We start from the raw sequence: 15,717 nt of genomic DNA, 5'->3' as shown, positions 1-15,717 counted from the left end.
TGGATGTGAGCTCAGGGCTAATCTTCCTCAAGAAAAAAAAAAAAAAAGAGGAGAGTTGGCAATGGATGTTGGCTCAGGGCAAATCTTCCTCACAAAAAAAAGAAGAAGAAAATGGGAAGACTCAGTCTACCTGATTTCAAGATGTATTATATAGCTACAGTAATCAAGACTGTGTGGTATTGGCCGAGGGGTAGACACACATGTCGGCAGAACAGAACAGAGAACCCAGAAATAGACCCACACAAATATGCCTGACTGATTTTTGATAAAGGTGCAAAAGCAACTCAATGGGCAGAAAAGAGCTTTTTAAACAAATAGTGATGGAAAGTTGGACGGCCACAGGCAAAAAATTTAATCTTGACCTGTCTCACACCTTAAACAAAAAAGTAACTCAAAATGCATCACTGGCTTACGTGCAAAATGTAAAACTATGATTTTTTTAAAAGCATAGGAGAAAATTTTGGGGATCTGGGGGTAGGCAAAAATTTCTTAGACTTGAAACCCAAACCACAATCCATAAAAGACAAAATTGACAAACTGGACTTCATCAAAATTAAAATCTTTTGCTCTGACAAAGATCCTCTTAAGAGGATTGAAAGACAAGCTGCAGAGATGGAGGGGCCAGCCCAGTGGCGTAGTGCTTAAGTTTGCCAGCTCTGCTTCAGCGGCCTGGGGTTCGCAGGTTCGAATCCCGGGTACAGACCTATACACTGTTCATCAATCATGCTGTGGCGGCATCCCATATACAAAACAGGGGAAGATGGGCACAGATGTTAGCTCAGGGACACTCTTCCTCGCCAAAAAAAAAAAAAAAAAGACAAGCTACAGAGATGGAGAAAACATGTGCAAGTCACACGTCCAAGAAAGGACTACTGTCTGGAACCTACAAAGAATTCTAAAAACTCAACAGTAAAAAAGCAATCCGTTAGAATGGGGAAGAAACGTTTCACCAAGGAGGATGTACAGATGGCAAATAACCACACGGGAAGAGGTTTAACATCATTACCCACTAGGGAAACGCAAATGAAGACCACAATGAGTATCACCACACACCCATCAGGATGGCGGAAAATAAAAAACTATGACAACATCAAATGTGGGTGAGGGCACAAAGAAACTGCATCACTCATACATTGCTGGTGGAAATGCAAAATGGTACAGACTGGGGCCAGCCCAGTGGCGTAGTGGTTAAGTTCGGCACACTCTGCTTCAGTGGCCCGGGTTTGCATGTTCTGATCCTGGGCATGGACCTACACCACTCGTCAACCGTACAAAACAGAGGAAGGTTGGCGCAGATGTTAGCTCAGGGTGAATCTTCCCCATCAAAAAGAAAATTTTTTTTTAATAGTACAAACTGGAAAACACTCGGCAGTTTCATAACTACTAAATATGCAACTACCGTACAACCCAATGATCGCACTCCTGGGTGTTTTATCCCGGAGAAATGAAAACCTATGTCCACCAAAAAAATGTGCCTGAATGTTCACTGCATCCTTATTTGTACCAGCCCAACACTTGAAACACCCAGATGTCCTTCAGCGGGTGAATGGTTGAACTGCAGTAAATCTGTAGCAGCATATGACTCAGGAATACGACTCAGCAATGAAGGTGAACAAGCCATCAATACACGCACGCAACAGCCTGGATGCATCTCCACAGAACTGTCAAGTGAAAAGAGCAAATCCCCAAATATTACAGACTGTGTGATTCCCTTTATATGACATTCTCAAAATGTCAGGGTTATAGAGAGAGACCGTGAGTATCGCCAGGAGGTGGGGATAGCGCGGGCATTGGTGGTGGAGAGCAGTGTGAGTATAAGAGTGTAGGATGCACACAGGAGGTCTTTGTGTTGATGGAATAGGTTTGTATCTTGATTGCTGCCATAGTTACGCAAATCCACACAGGTGGTAAAAGGGCGTAGACCCCCACACACGTAATACCGAGGTCAGTTTCCTGATGTGGATAGTACACTATAGTTACGGAAGATGTCACCGTTGGGGGAAATTTGGCAAATGGTACACGGGATCTCTGTGTATCCCCTTTGCAGTTTCCTGTGAATCAATAATTATTGCAAAATAAAAGGCTAAAAATCCCAACAAAGCACATTACGTTGAGTGAGAAATTCAGACACAAAAGAGGTCTGTGTAATTCCAATTTTACGGGTCTTTAGAAAAGACAAGTCTGATGGATAGGAACAGAGAGCAGATTGGCGGCTTCTTAGGGCTAAGGCTGGCTGGACAGTTTGGGAAGAGGCACAGGAATATTTGCTGTATGTCTTGATTTTGGTGGTAGCTACCTCATCATGTAAATTTTCCAAAAGTAATCAAAATGTACACAGTAAGTGAATGCTTTTTTTATATGGATATAAGCTATATGTTAATAAAGTTGATTTTCGAAACAAGTGGTTTTTCCAGATTATTTAACAGTTATGTAGCGGTTCTTAGGTAGCAATGACGGGTAAGCCGTCTTGTGTTCACGCTTCCCTCGTCCCTTGAGTGATACAACCCTAACTTCTTTCTCAACTTGGATTACGGCTGGTGCGGTCCTGTGATTGGTTCAGGCTGAAGATATCTGAGAGGAGACAGTCTGAGCATCCTTAGGCCGTCTTCTTAACGGCAAAGACATCGCCCTGGAATCTCTTTCCTCCTCCCGCCCCCTCCATAGTACAGAGCGCCCAGTGCGGCAGCTGCCCTGGACCCAGAGGTGGGAGCCACATGTCAGCATGGCACAGCCGAGCCGTCAGCCGTCGTCCCCGGGTGGCTTCAGGACAGACTCATTTCCCTCCTCTCGCTGCAGGATCCCAGGAGGAGGAGAGAGCGGCCGGTTCACTTAAACTGCGTGTTTGGAGTCTGTCTGCTTCAGCGCTTTACCAGGACGTGAACGTGCCCCGTGCTGCCCACCGGCGGGTGTGAGAGTGTCCATTTCTCCACACCTTGTGGTGACACTGAGTATTGTCAAACTTCTTACATGATGGGAAAAGGACAGCCTGTTGCTGTGGTTTGATTTCTATATTCCTGGCCATTAGTAAGTGTCATGGACTGAATTATGTCCCCTCCCCAAATTCATCTGCTGAAGCCCTCACCCCCCAGTGTGACTGTATTTGGAGACGGGGCCTTGAAGGAGGTGATTAAGGTTAAATGAGGTCACAACGTGGGACCCTAATCTGATAGGACTGGTGGTGTCCTTATAAGAAGAGGAAGTGACGCTACAGATTTCTCTGTCTCTGTCTCCCCTACAAACACACACACGCATGGCCAAGTGAGGACACAGCAAGAACGGGGCCGTCTGCAAGCCAGTAAGAAAGGGTTTACCGGCAATCAGCCATGAAGCAACCTTGGTCTCGGACTTTCCACTTCCCAGAACTGTGAGAAAATGAATGTCAGTTCTCAAAGTCCCCAGTCTGAGGATTTTGTCATGACAGCCCGAGCTGACTAAGTCTGTCAGGCTCAGACATTTTCCATACGTATTTATCAGACATTTACCCCTTATTGTTTGTGAATTACGTGTTCATATTCTTTGCCTAGTTTTCTTTAACAAAAAAGTCCCTATTTGTAGGAGATATTATATTAAAAATGTCCCACCTTTATAAAATATGTTGTAAATCAATTTTCCAGTGTGTCATTTGTCTTTTGGAATGGATTACATTGTCCTTTTGCATATCAAATTTCAGAGGTTTTACAGAGTTGAAACTGTGTCTCTTTTCCTTTGGGGCATCTGGATATTCTGAGCGACTGAGGATGGGGGCCAACCATGCCAGAAAACCGATCCTGAGATTACAGGGCTCCAAGCCCTTGGTACCAGCTAGTCTCTGAGGAGGAAAAGGGGCTGAGATGAGTTCATTGCACGGCCAGTGAGAGAGTCAGTGGTGCCTGCATGATGAAACCCCAACAAAAACTCGGGTCACCAAAGCTCAGGTGAGCTGCTCTCTTGGTGACACACATCTGTGTGCTGTGGGGGTGGCACAGCCAGAGGACATGGAAGACTGGCATTAGGGACTGTCCCAGCGCTCTCTGATGCTCCCACTCGCAAGATGTTTCTCTCCAATAATTCAGCATTCTTGTTATTACTCTTTCTTCTCCATGCCCATCTTATTCAACAGCTTTAGCTCTTCCTGTCTTCTTGCTTTTTCCAGAAATTTCTCCAACACCCTAATTTCTTTTTCATTGTTCCTGTTTCTTCACTCACTCTAGATTTCCCTTCTATCACATAAACTTGGAATGAGAGGTTGCGAAAGGACTCCCAGGAGGATTAAAATAGAGCACACTGCGTGTGTGCCCCTGTGCCCTTGGGTCCGCGTGCCAGGGACCCTTTCCAGGAATGCACATCTTGTTGGGTCGCCGTTCCTTACTCTGAATTTCAGATTACCATCCAGGTACCCAGAGCACTCTCTTCCTTCTTTCCCCTCTTCCCATTGCTCTCCCTCAATATCTTCACCGTGTTTCCTTATTTCCTGTAGCTTAGCGCACAACCTGAAGGACCTACAACTAGAATACACAACTACGTACTGAGGGGCTTTGGGGAGAAAGGAAAAAAAAGAAGATTGGCAACAGATGTTAGCTCAGGTGCCAATGTTTAAAAAAAAAGAGTCTAGCTTAAGATCTGCCTCATCTTCTATTGCTTTTTCTAAAGAAAAATAATTCAGGATTATCTTTCAGAGTTAAGAAACTTGCTTGAATCATCACAACCCCATTAAGCAACATTATTGTTTGACACCGAACGGGCAACCAGGCTTTGCACCACACACATCGTGAAGGTGAGAAGACTTTCCTCTTTATTATATTTCCCTGAGAGATGAAACATCACCGCCTGTTTCATAATCTAAATAACATACAGACATGTCATCAAGGCAAGTTTAAAAAGTACAACTGAATTCTCCCAATTCAATAAGGAAGTCTAAAATATATAAATTTATATTTACAGGAATTTGCGGGAACTACCCACCTGACTATAAGTAAAAATAATATATATATTATGTAAATATAATAGATAAAAACACAAAAAGTCTCTTAAAAATGTAAACAAAATTACGTATATAGCAGCTATAATGCTCATTACCAAACTTTGCGTGTTTTCAAAACCATGACTATTTCAAAACTATTTACAATAAAAATATAAATTATAAAAATCAATATAGTAATCCTATGGGCAACATTTTAAAAATAAACCAATGAAATTTCTGGCATATGTGAAGTTATCCATCCCAATCCTTGGCTCTAATTTGATATTTTTAAAATAATTCCCTCCTATCTGGAACCCCTACACTCCGCCTTCAGATTGTTCTAGACTGTGGAAACCACGTGGGTAACAACCAGGCCTGCAGCTTCTACCTCGGGGGACGGTTGAGTTCAACAGTCTGAGGATGTGGCAGTGCCTTAGGAAGGGGTGGACGCTGAGAAGACCCTGGTTCCTTCTTGTCCCTCCCTGGACTCCTGGCTGTGCCCCCAGCTCCTAGGAGTACGACACGAGAACCGTTCGGCTCATTCTCAGGTTCTGGGTTCTTCTAGACTATGTGCACAATTGGCTCCTCTCTTCCTTCCTCATGTCTGTCATTGGTGTCTGGGATGACTTCCTGCTCACAACCCGCGTCTCCCCGGCCTCAGTGACCTGGAAGTAAGAGAAAGAGAGGAGGTCAGATTGTGAAGAGGCAACTCCCCACATACGAAGATGGGTCACATTCTCAGTCAACTCTAACCAGAGTTTAAACAAACTGATAAATCACACTGTGTCTCTGATCTCCATTCTAAACCCCAATCCTGAACCATCATTTTCAGGTGTGATTCTTGGACTTTGGTGAGCCTGACGCCAAAAATTACTTAACACGCCTAAGGGCAGGCCCAGTGATCGGCTTTATAGACAAGACTGGGGGATGCTGCTCAGGGAGTGGCGCCCACGTGGAGGAGATGCTGCTTTAGGCTTACCTTGCACGTCGTCCTTTGTGCTGCTTAAAATCTGGACTTCCAACCACACTACGAACATCACTAACCTGTCAGCATCAGGAACCATGAGACCAGATCCCTAAGGATGAAGGCCTGGTCCCTAATGCTAACCCTGGATGCCAATGTTTAACCATGACACTTAGCCCTAATCTTGGCTGTGGTCTGAATGCTTGTGTCCCCCAGATTCACACGCAGAAATCCTAACCTCTAAGGCCGTGGTGTAGGGAGATGGGGCCTTTGGGAGGTGATTCGGTCGTGGGGTGGAGCCCTCATGAATAGGATCAGTGCCCCTGTAAAGGAGACCCCAGAAAGCTGGCTGGCCCGTTCGACCAGGTGAGGACACAGCAAAAGTAGGCAGTTGGCCACCCAGAAGAGGGTCTCTACCAGAACCTGACCACGCTGGTCCTCTGGGCTCCCAATTCCAGCCTCTAGAACTGCGAGAAGTCAATGCTGGTCATCAGCCACACAGCCTGCGGTACTCTGTTAGCAGCCCTACTGGACTAAGACACTAGTTCACAGGTTTAAACCAAATCTTTGCTTCATCCTCTGCCCAAATCTCCCACTCTCGCCTGTTGATTGTCAGCAGCCGCACTGAAGCTAGTTTTCTTAGCCTTTGCTCTTTCCGACACATTCCTTGACCAGAAACTTGCAGGAAAAAGTGCAATGGTGCAAGAGGAGAGGTTGGTGCAGAAGGGGCGAGTCGGGCGAAAGGAAGGGCTCACGGGAGATCTGGCCGTAAGCAGTGTGTTTGAAAGTAAATTTGGCTGAAAACATAGCTGGTCGTCATTTATCGTCTATGATTGGCTACGTAGACTGTCCCATCTAACATCCTCTTGTTAAGCATTGACTTTTTGTGAACAAGTTCCTATGGCTGGTATCACCGAAGGATGGCAGGCCAAAAACGAATTTAAAAAAGAAATTCAAAAACACAATATATGGAAAAAATGGGAAACGTATTCATTTTCATAAAAATCAATGTTTCACTAAAGCTATTATTAAGACCCAACAGCTTTGGGTGCAGTGATTTCAGCCAAATCCAGGACTTGGTGACAAGCTGGTTCCTGAGGTGTGGCCACGCAGACAGGCCCCGAGGTCGTGCGTGTGTGTGGCTGGCAGTTCGTGGCTGCAGCTGGGTCGGTGTCTGGCGGAGCTCGGCTGCTCGACTGCACGGTGTGTGGAAGGGTGACGTGGGGTGGGGGGCCCTTGACGGTGGGCCCAGCAAGTGGATTCCTCAGGTTTCCTAAACAGACAGGAAACCGTCCTGTCAACACCTGAGAGGACACAGACCTACCTTCCCTCAGGCCTCCACGGTCCCTGGAGCCCTAGGGCAGCAGGGCGCGGTCTCGGCCCCACACCCAGAGATCGGGATCAAAAGCCTGGATCTGGAAAGACAAACAGCCTCCTGAAGAGATGACGACTCTGCAGCTGGACCCCCACCCTCCCTTGTCCAGCCTCCAGTTCCTTCTCTTCCCAAGTCCCAACTCCAATCCTCCAGGATCCCCTCTCTCTGCAGTTGGGCCCTGCCCCTCCCCCAGCCCCCAAGCCCACCCACCTCCTCGCACTCTTCCCGGGTGACCCTCATCCTCCAGTCCATGGAACGGACGAACTGTAATCGCAGTTTGTGGAACAAGGGGCGCTCAGCGCGGTTTTTCCCATAGAGGAAGGAAAAGATGGCCTGTTTGGGGGCCTGGTTATCCTCTTCCATGTCGTTGGCCAGGTAGCTGGGGGAGACATCAGGATGGGCTCAGGAGGGGACCAGGAAGGCCCTCCGCCTGGGGTCAGCTTCCCAGACAGGACACAGGCTCATCATCTTCACACCGGACCTGCGGAGCCCTGCCCAGCGTCACAGAGTGCCACCCAGCCTCCAAAACGCCACTGCTGGGCAGGGACCCGAAGGACGCCTCTCACACTTTGATGATGAAGACAAAACCCAAAACCCCTCTTCCCTTCCCCGGGTGTCTGTGCCCACAGCCGTCTCCTCAGACTGTGAGCACACATGCAGCTCCTGAGGGCAGGAAGGGATGTGACGCTATTTCTGACTTCATCCTTCCCGCCAAGTGACTGACACAGGCCTTGGTTCCTACTGATGCATTAATTCAACAGCACATCTTGACTGTCTCTTCCTGTCACCTCGTATTCCCTGGCATGCAGGAAACACTTGATATGGTTTTGTTAAATGAATGATTGAATGGATGGATGAGTGAGTAAACGCTTTATCTCATAGCCAAATGCAATACTGATCACCTCCTAGACACAACATACCTTAAACTTTTACAAAATGAGAAGAGTTGTGCTGAGTGTTTTGAGAATGCACTGAGGTTTTGACAGGACCTGCCGTCAACAGGTGTCTAGTCTAATGGGCTAAAGAAGGGGAGCGCAGAGATAAGAAATATCTATAATCCAAGAGACCGCATTATAATTAAAGTGCTACCGGGAGGCAGAAGTCAGGGGGGGCCGGGAAGGCATCAGGAAGGTTCCGATGTTTGAACCGACTCTAAGGATAGGCATTTTCTCCAGATAAATACGCATGAGGGGCAGCTAGACGGAAAGCACCATACGGAAGCAGAGGGAAGGGTGTTTGGAGAGAGCAGTGGACCAGAGGGATGAAATATCAGGAGAGAGTGGGTTTGATGGAGACACTAGAGACGGTTGCATTCAAACGGAGGACTCTGGCCTTGATTTATGAGGCACTGAGCCCAGGGAACGGCGAAGGAGGGTGTGGAGGCGCTAGACCTGTGTTTGGAAGGATATTCAGGCAGATAAAGCCCACTGGCCCTGGGGGAGAATGTAGGAAACACCGGCACTTTCCGATAGATCTGTGTGAGGTCACGAGGCCCTGAACCGCGGCCTCGGTCCTGGGAATCCAGAGGAGGGGGACAGTGACACTTGGTGTTGATCTGGGAGGAGAGAGAGGATCAGAAAGGGCACCTTCGATGGCCTGTTTGCTTGGGGGCAGGATGCTGTCAGCTCTTCCTTTCCCTACTTTTAGGATGTTTGCTGTTTTCTTTTGTTTGATCTTTTAACTGACCTTGGCATTATTTGTTTTTGCAAAGAACAGCATGAAAAAACACTATACAGTAACCCTGTCATTTTTATGCAGAGAGGAAACTGGACAAATAAGTTCAAGCAGAGGAGAGGGCAGGGTCCCACTTCTCTCCTCCACCCTCCCAGGGGGCAGAACATTGACTGAAGGGAGCAGGGGAAATACTCACAGAGCGATGAAGAAATGAATCCGCCGGTACTGCCAGGAGAAGAGGCCAGCCCGGCTGAAATAAGCTATGACCATGGACAGCAGATACTGATGGAAACAGGAGGGGAAAAAATCACCAAAGATGTCCCACCCTGGAGGGGGAGGAACAGCGGGATAAGGGGGCGGGAACTGGGGCAGGTGCTGCTGCTGCTCAGAGAGGAGACCCCTGTGTTGAGTGAGCCTGCGCGTTTGGGGAGGGGCAGGGGTCGTCAGAGGGTCAGAGTTTGGGATGCTCCCAGGACAGCAGGCTCTGCTGGTTTAAGCGTCTGCTTGAGGACGGCCCGCACAGGAGAGCCTTTCATAAGCTGGAGCAAAAGGGAGACCCAGGAGCTGAGAGGAGAGAGGACTTAAGGTGGCAACAATCAAAGGGGCTCGCCTCCCGCTCAGGTCCCGGAGGATCTGTAAGAGACCACGAGGCTCCCACGGGACCTGGGACAGGCGTCAGGGTGGAGAGGGAAGTGACCTGTGGGATCTGAGAGCGCTCCCCCGCCCCAGGAGAGATGCTGGAGCAGGAGTCCATCTGAGCGGAAAACACTGTACCTTGTCAGATACCAACAGATCTCGGTCCCAGGCCAGGAATCTTTTAACGACAGGATCCTCTGAGAAGAGAGGGCACATGTTAGGGTGACAACCGGAACAGGGCTGCTTTGGGAGCGTTCCAGAGTAAGGAGGACCAGGCCTCCCTGGGAGAAGTGTTTGCATTGTGTCCAAGGGTGAGGCTGATGGGAAAAGGGGAGAGAAGACCATTCAAGAAAGATGGTGCCCCCCTTGCCTGGGGCGGCTGAGTGAGAGGTAGGTGTCCGTCGCATGTCTGCGTGGCTCAGATCTGACATAAACAGTGATGCTCCCTCACCATGCATGAGTGTACACTGCAGAGGCCGCAAAGTCACTCAGTCACTTTCTCAACTGACAGCCACATCAGAGTGCAGAGGGAGCCTTGCCATCCCCCTTAGACATATTCAAAGGCCAGCAAGAGTGAAGACGTCTCAGAGGGACAGTCAAAACCAAGCTCTTATCCCAAGTGCACACTCTTCCCAAGTCTTGCCCAACCCTCTGTGACGCCTAAGTGTCTCCAGCGAGTGATCGTTACTCAGTGCTCCAAGAAGGAGAGCACAGCACCTGGCAGGGAATTCTTTTCCACTGGAAATGGGTAGTCATTGGAAGTTTCTTCTCTTTTTAAAAAAAGGATAGGATTGGGCTGCCCTGCAGTGTTTTGGTTAAGTTCGCGCATTCCACTTTCACCGCCCAGGTTTCATGGTGCTGGATCCTGGGCGCGAACCCATGTGCAACTCATTAAGCCATGCTGTGGCGGTGACCCACAAACCAAATAGAGGAAGATTGCACAGATGTTAGCTGAGTGACAGGCTTCCTAACCGAAAAAAAAAAAGAATAGGATGGAGGGTGCTGTCGGGGGCTCTTCCTACCGAGCAGTGTGTTGAAGACCTCGTGGTGTTCAGGCAGCACTGTGGACGCCCGCTGTTTCTTCAGCTTCATCCTGAGTCCACACAGCCACTCCACCGCCCAGCTGTCCTCAGCTTTGGCGGCTGTCTCCTCCTCCGTCTCCTCCTGGAGAGACTCCGACCACTCCCTCTTCCTCTTCAGGCCCGAGGACTCAGGCAGGGGCCTGGGATCTACCCAGCGGGCTGAGGAAAGAGACCAGGCCAACACTTCAAGCTTTTGTCTTTGGAATTCAGCCATTGGTCACCCAAGCGCCAGCCACCCCGAAAACCAAACCTCCTCTCCATTCTCTGCAGCCTCGTAGACTATTGGCCTTCTCCCAATCCATCTCTCCATCTTGCTCCTCGATGACATCCATCTGCTCCCATTCACCTGGTCTTTGTTCCCTCGCCCTGTGCTCAAAACTCCTCCGCATTATAGACAATTTCTCCCATTTGGAAAAGAACACAAAAGGAAGCCTCCACTTGTTTCCTCTCTTCCCTTTCTCACCCTTGGATCTCAGCTCCTAACCCTCCTCCCTTGCTTCCCAGGTTCTCTTCCTTCCATGTGGATATCCTGGTCCCCCACTCCTGTGTGCTCCTTCTCCAATCCCCGGCTTTCGGCATCTCTCCTTCTCGCACACACACCCTGCTCAGCTACTCCTTCCTGACTTCTGTTCCTTCTCCTCCTTACTGGTCGACCCTCTCAGACCCCTTCTCACTCCAGCTTCCTCACCTGATGGTCCTGGGCTTTCTTCATTCACTATCACCTCCAGGGGGTACCCTGACGTGCTAGGCTGGGGACTCGGTGGACGACTGCTCATGATTTCTCCCAAACTCTTTCTTCCCTGCCAAGAAAGCTACACCCTAGTCTGCCCCAAATCCTCCTCTGGATTCTGGCTGAATATAAGCCCGTTATCCCTTCTCCAAGCTGTGGAGAAGCTAGGAGCGGAGAAAAGCTCTGAGAAGATGCTGTTGGCCACCTCCGCTGCCAAGCACCACGGAGTTTGGTCCTTCCAATCAGGAAGGTCGGAAGCCTCTGATGTCATCGTCATTCCAACCTGGCAACCAGTTTGAAGGAAAATGCGTGTAACTGCCAAACCAATGTGTGCACTTCTCCTGGAGATCAGGGGTAAGCGAGAACTCCTGCCACTGACCCCACCTCTGACCATCCTCCTCAGCCATCCTCCAGGGGTCCGGATGCCTCGTCATCCCTCCCCAGCAGATGCCCTGTTCTCTCCATTCTAGACTTGAGACACGTTGGACTCTCTCCCTCCTTCCTGATCCTATTTCAGAGCATAGTCTGTGGGGGAGGAAGGGAAGTGAGGAGGAAACTGAGGGGAAGCGGAAATGGGAAGACCTTATAAGAGTGAAATAAGTATGTAAAAACCATCCCAGGTGCATTGACTTCTGGATTAAAAAGTCACTAAAACACTCAATTTGGCCAAGCTCTTCTGCTCCGTGGTTACTGACACTCTGCTCAGGATTCTGTGCTGGGGACACACAGCCTCTACCCTCAGGCATCTTTGAGTCAAGGGACATTTTGAGCACCTAAGACCATAGAAAACTGTACCTGTGCTCACACACACACACACACAGACACCCTGACACTTCACATGGTGTCTCCAATCTCAAGGAGTCTGTGGATTGCCTAAAGTCTGCCCCTCGATTCCAGTTAAGAAACTCTAGTCTACAGAACAAATTTTTGACCGTGTGCATCACTCTTGACCCAGAAATTTCACTACCATTTGTGTATCCTATGAATAAAATGTCACATGCACAAAAAGACGACATGGAAGAACCTCCAATTCAAGACAGAATATGATGTTTCTGTGAAGATGGGGAGGACGTGGGGGTACAAAGTGCAGGAAATAGCCACCTTGTCTAGATAGGTCACAACTAGGCAGTGCCCATCTTAAGATACGTCGGTATGTTGTTCAAAAGTGGACTAAAGAGCCCACGTTGGGTGTGACATGTTTGGGGGAAACTCCTCCTGTGGAGCGGTTTCACCACAGTGGCTGTAGCGACAGAGCAGAAATATCAGCAGAGTGAAGCAGAAGTGCTGTGCAAACACCATCCTTTCCACATGAGGGTCACATGGAGAAATTCAAATACAGATGCCTGGACCCAGCCCCATAGATTCTAACAGAACTGAGGTGGGGCCTGATTTAACTTTCTCATGGACGCACACTGGGATCTGGAAATTTCTGGGTTGGATGTGCCACCCAGGTCAGGGCAATGGGGATCCTAAAGAAAGCAACGTCACTGCTGAGTGAAATAAACAGAAGGGAGGTCAGCTGTGATCTGGGCCTCACATGGCAGGGCTGTGGCCAGACTGAGTCCATGCTGAGCGGGCCTTATGAACCAGCCTCCAATCCTCCTGCCAACCGGCCCACGACAACCCCTCCAGCAGCCTCGGTGCTGACGTGGACAAGGAGACCTGCGATCCGAGTTTGTCCTGAGCACCCACCCAATGGTGCATGTGCCCATGAAGAAACTGCCCTCTCCTCCAGGAAGCTCACCACTTGCCAGGGGCTGCCCATCTGCCCGTTCTGTCATCCTCCAGGGAACAGTGGTCACTGTACCTCCCCTTCTGTGACCTAAAAGACCTAGAAAAACCCCTGGGAGAATGACAGCGACTGCTAAATCACAGAAGAGAATTCCGTGACGGGGACATGGAGGAGAGGTGCTGGCTGTTGCCCTCGAAGGTCTGGTGTCTGAAGCTAATTATTATGGGCAAATCTTGCTCGTTAACTTTTATACCCCCCTCCCTCATGGCTGAGATATTCTTGGTGGATCCCCAAAGAAGGTTCGTTGGACTCTGGGATTCATTGCCCATCTGCCAAGTCTTACAAAAAGTTGTTTAAACACCAATGTGCCCATTTATGTTAGAAAAGGTCTTTTGAAATAAACATTTGTCATTCATAAGACACTTCAGGAGCACTGTCTCATTTTCTTTGTTGAGGTGGGAAACTGGGTTCGAGTATTTGATTTTTAGACATGACGGTATTCAGTAGTACAAGTGAGCAGTGGAGGCCGGTGACCCAGGCTGACGGGCCCTCTCCTCAACTTCACCGTGGCCCTTCCAAGCTGCTCAGAGAAGCTGCCATCCTTCACCTGGTGAAAGTGGAAAAGGATGTGGGGAAATGGTCCCTGCATGTTTTCCTGGCTCAGGCCCGGAGGAAGTGTGGTTCGCTTGCTCCCATTGCAGCATTGCCTCTGTGAGAACTCAGGCACAGGCCACGCTTAACAGCAGCAAAGCTGGGAAAGACCCTTCCTGGCCACGCAGCCCCTTCCACGAGCAACTTGGGAGGCTCCCACGTTTGTGTGGGATTCGGGATTCATCTAACACTGCAGTTCAGCTGGGGAAATCAGGAATGGGTGACGGGCCCATTCATTTGGGTGAATCAGTACTTAGTCCCTTATTTTTTTAAGAGCATTTTCTAGAAAACTTTTACTATAAAGACTTCCTCTGTCAGTTGCATATGTATCTAAATCTTTGAAAAGCTAAGTAAGACTCTCCCCAGCATTACAACCCACGGTTGTTTTTTAAGGGCCTGATAAGAGCTCTCTCTTTAAAATGTAAACCTCAGGGAAGATAATGTCCCTATCTCTGTCACCATGGGCCTTTGGGCTAGATGTTAGGCATCTCGCTCTGAGCTATAACTCCCTGCTTGTCATACAGATAGAAGTTTTCTTTTTCCTTTGGGTACAGGTGGACGGCCACCCTGACTACCAGGTGAATTGAGGATGATCTATGAAAGAATGCACAGCAAATGGGGCTGTCTAGTCCCCTTACAGGAGGCAAGTTACCGTCCATCTTGAGACGATGGCCGTACTGGATTATCTGTGTTGAGCTGGATAAAAAGATGAGGTACTGTTCTCTCTTTGCAGTCTTACTAGTGGTCCCCGTGCTAATGCATAACAGTGTCTTGACTTAACGGTCATTCAACAACAAAACTGTTCCTTATTTCTACATTTCTGGAGAGGATCTGGGTTGGCAGGAGATTTTAGTTTTAATCCCAACCCCAGCTTTTAAGAAACAATTGGTCAAGGACACGGTCAAATTAATTCACCAAAACAGTAATGATAATCATGGTCATTCTTATCCCATGTTTGAACAACGACACTGTTCCCTACCACAAACTGCATCCTCTTTGAGAGGTAAGATCCCAGGTATTTGTTTTATTTTGCGGTTTGTGTTTCCTTTCTGACTTTCCTACACTTTTTATGCATTAGGTGTCTAATCCACTAGAGCTACAATGTCTGTACTCTTGTTCTTCCTTGGAGAAACTATACGCCCACGGGTGATAGTAATTCACGTCACGGCGGGGCATTAACTGGATCCTAGTCTTTCATTGAAACTTCTCCAGGTATTTCAGTCAAGGGGACATGATCCACCCTTTCCTTCCCCTCTGCTGGTGGTGGGGGAGTCTCAGTTCTAACCCAAAAGATCTCAGCGCAGGGAAAAGATCAGGGATCCAGGACACAATCGCACCGCCTCCTAGTTGAGGCGACACTTTCCTTGAGCCCTAACAGCAGTGAAGATAAAGGGGAAATTGCGTCCCAGGTCTTAGCGGCCAATTCTCAAAATATGGCTCGATGATGTACAGAGTTTTAAGACGTTCCCTAAACGTGTCGGCGCGTAGACTCACGGGAAAGAGAGTCCTGGTATGTGTCTGGCTCCCTGGAGCAGGCCCTGGCTGGCGCACTTCCGGCATCGTGCTGCGCATGTGCAGCTGCCCTGTGTGCGTGTCCGCGCACGCGCACTGCCGCCGCGCTGCCCAGGCTTCCTGTCGGTGCCCAGGTCACGGCTCGCCCTCCTTTCCGGCGTCGGGCGGCGAGCATTCCGGGCCTCCGGGGTCGGACGCCGTGCGGCCGGGCCGGCCCCCAGCGGGCGCGGGTTCTGCGGGCCGGCAGAGACTCTAGGGGGACCCCCGAGCGCGCCCGGGAGCCCGCGGGCTGGGCCGTGGGGTCGGCGGGTCCCGGTCCCGGTCCGTGTGCACCCCCGGCGGCCCGGGCGAGGCTCTTGGGCCGGGGCGTCCCCGGGAGGCCGATCTGGGCCGGGAGGGACGGTGGCCCGAAGTGAGTGTGT

General features: G+C 49.4%; 1 protein-coding gene across 2 annotated transcripts; it reads right to left on the bottom strand.

Annotated features, from left to right (window-relative positions):
• Nucleotides 1–4,748: 4,748 nt before the first annotated feature.
• Nucleotides 4,749–15,674, bottom strand: LOC103545217 (speedy protein E4-like). Of its 2 annotated transcripts, none has more exons than XM_070567422.1 (7): nucleotides 15,278–15,674; nucleotides 10,611–10,829; nucleotides 9,727–9,785; nucleotides 9,149–9,234; nucleotides 7,489–7,657; nucleotides 7,228–7,318; nucleotides 4,749–5,604 (listed from the first exon to the last, which is right to left on the bottom strand). In XM_070567422.1, the coding sequence occupies exons 1-6, from the start codon at nucleotides 15,468–15,470 to the stop codon at nucleotides 7,259–7,261; spliced, it is 786 nt and encodes a 261-aa protein (XP_070423523.1). In that variant the 5' UTR covers nucleotides 15,471–15,674; the 3' UTR covers nucleotides 4,749–5,604; nucleotides 7,228–7,258. The 2 variants fall into 2 exon arrangements, with proteins under 2 accessions (XP_070423523.1, XP_070423522.1); XM_070567421.1 differs by lacking the exon at nucleotides 15,278–15,674 and adding an exon at nucleotides 11,359–11,640.
• Between the last annotated feature and the right edge of the window lie 43 nt (nucleotides 15,675–15,717).

Source organism: Equus przewalskii, chromosome 12 (genome assembly GCF_037783145.1).
Source record: "Equus przewalskii isolate Varuska chromosome 12, EquPr2, whole genome shotgun sequence".
Classification (NCBI taxonomy): Eukaryota; Metazoa; Chordata; class Mammalia; order Perissodactyla; family Equidae; genus Equus; species Equus przewalskii.
The sequence above is the reverse complement of the archived record's forward strand: the minus strand, read 5'-3'. Positions and strand labels throughout refer to the sequence as shown.

Coding starts and splice junctions, on each gene's coding strand:
- LOC103545217 (XM_070567422.1), bottom strand. CDS start 15,470: ATGCTCGCCGCCCGACGCCGGAAAGGAGGGCGAGCCGTGACCTGGGCA. Junction 9,786..10,610: donor GGTCTTCAACACACTGCTCG/GTAGGAAGAGCC, acceptor CTCTCTTCTCAG/AGGATCCTGTCGTTAAAAGA. Junction 9,235..9,726: donor ATCTGTTGGTATCTGACAAG/GTACAGTGTTTT, acceptor TGTTTCCATCAG/TATCTGCTGTCCATGGTCAT.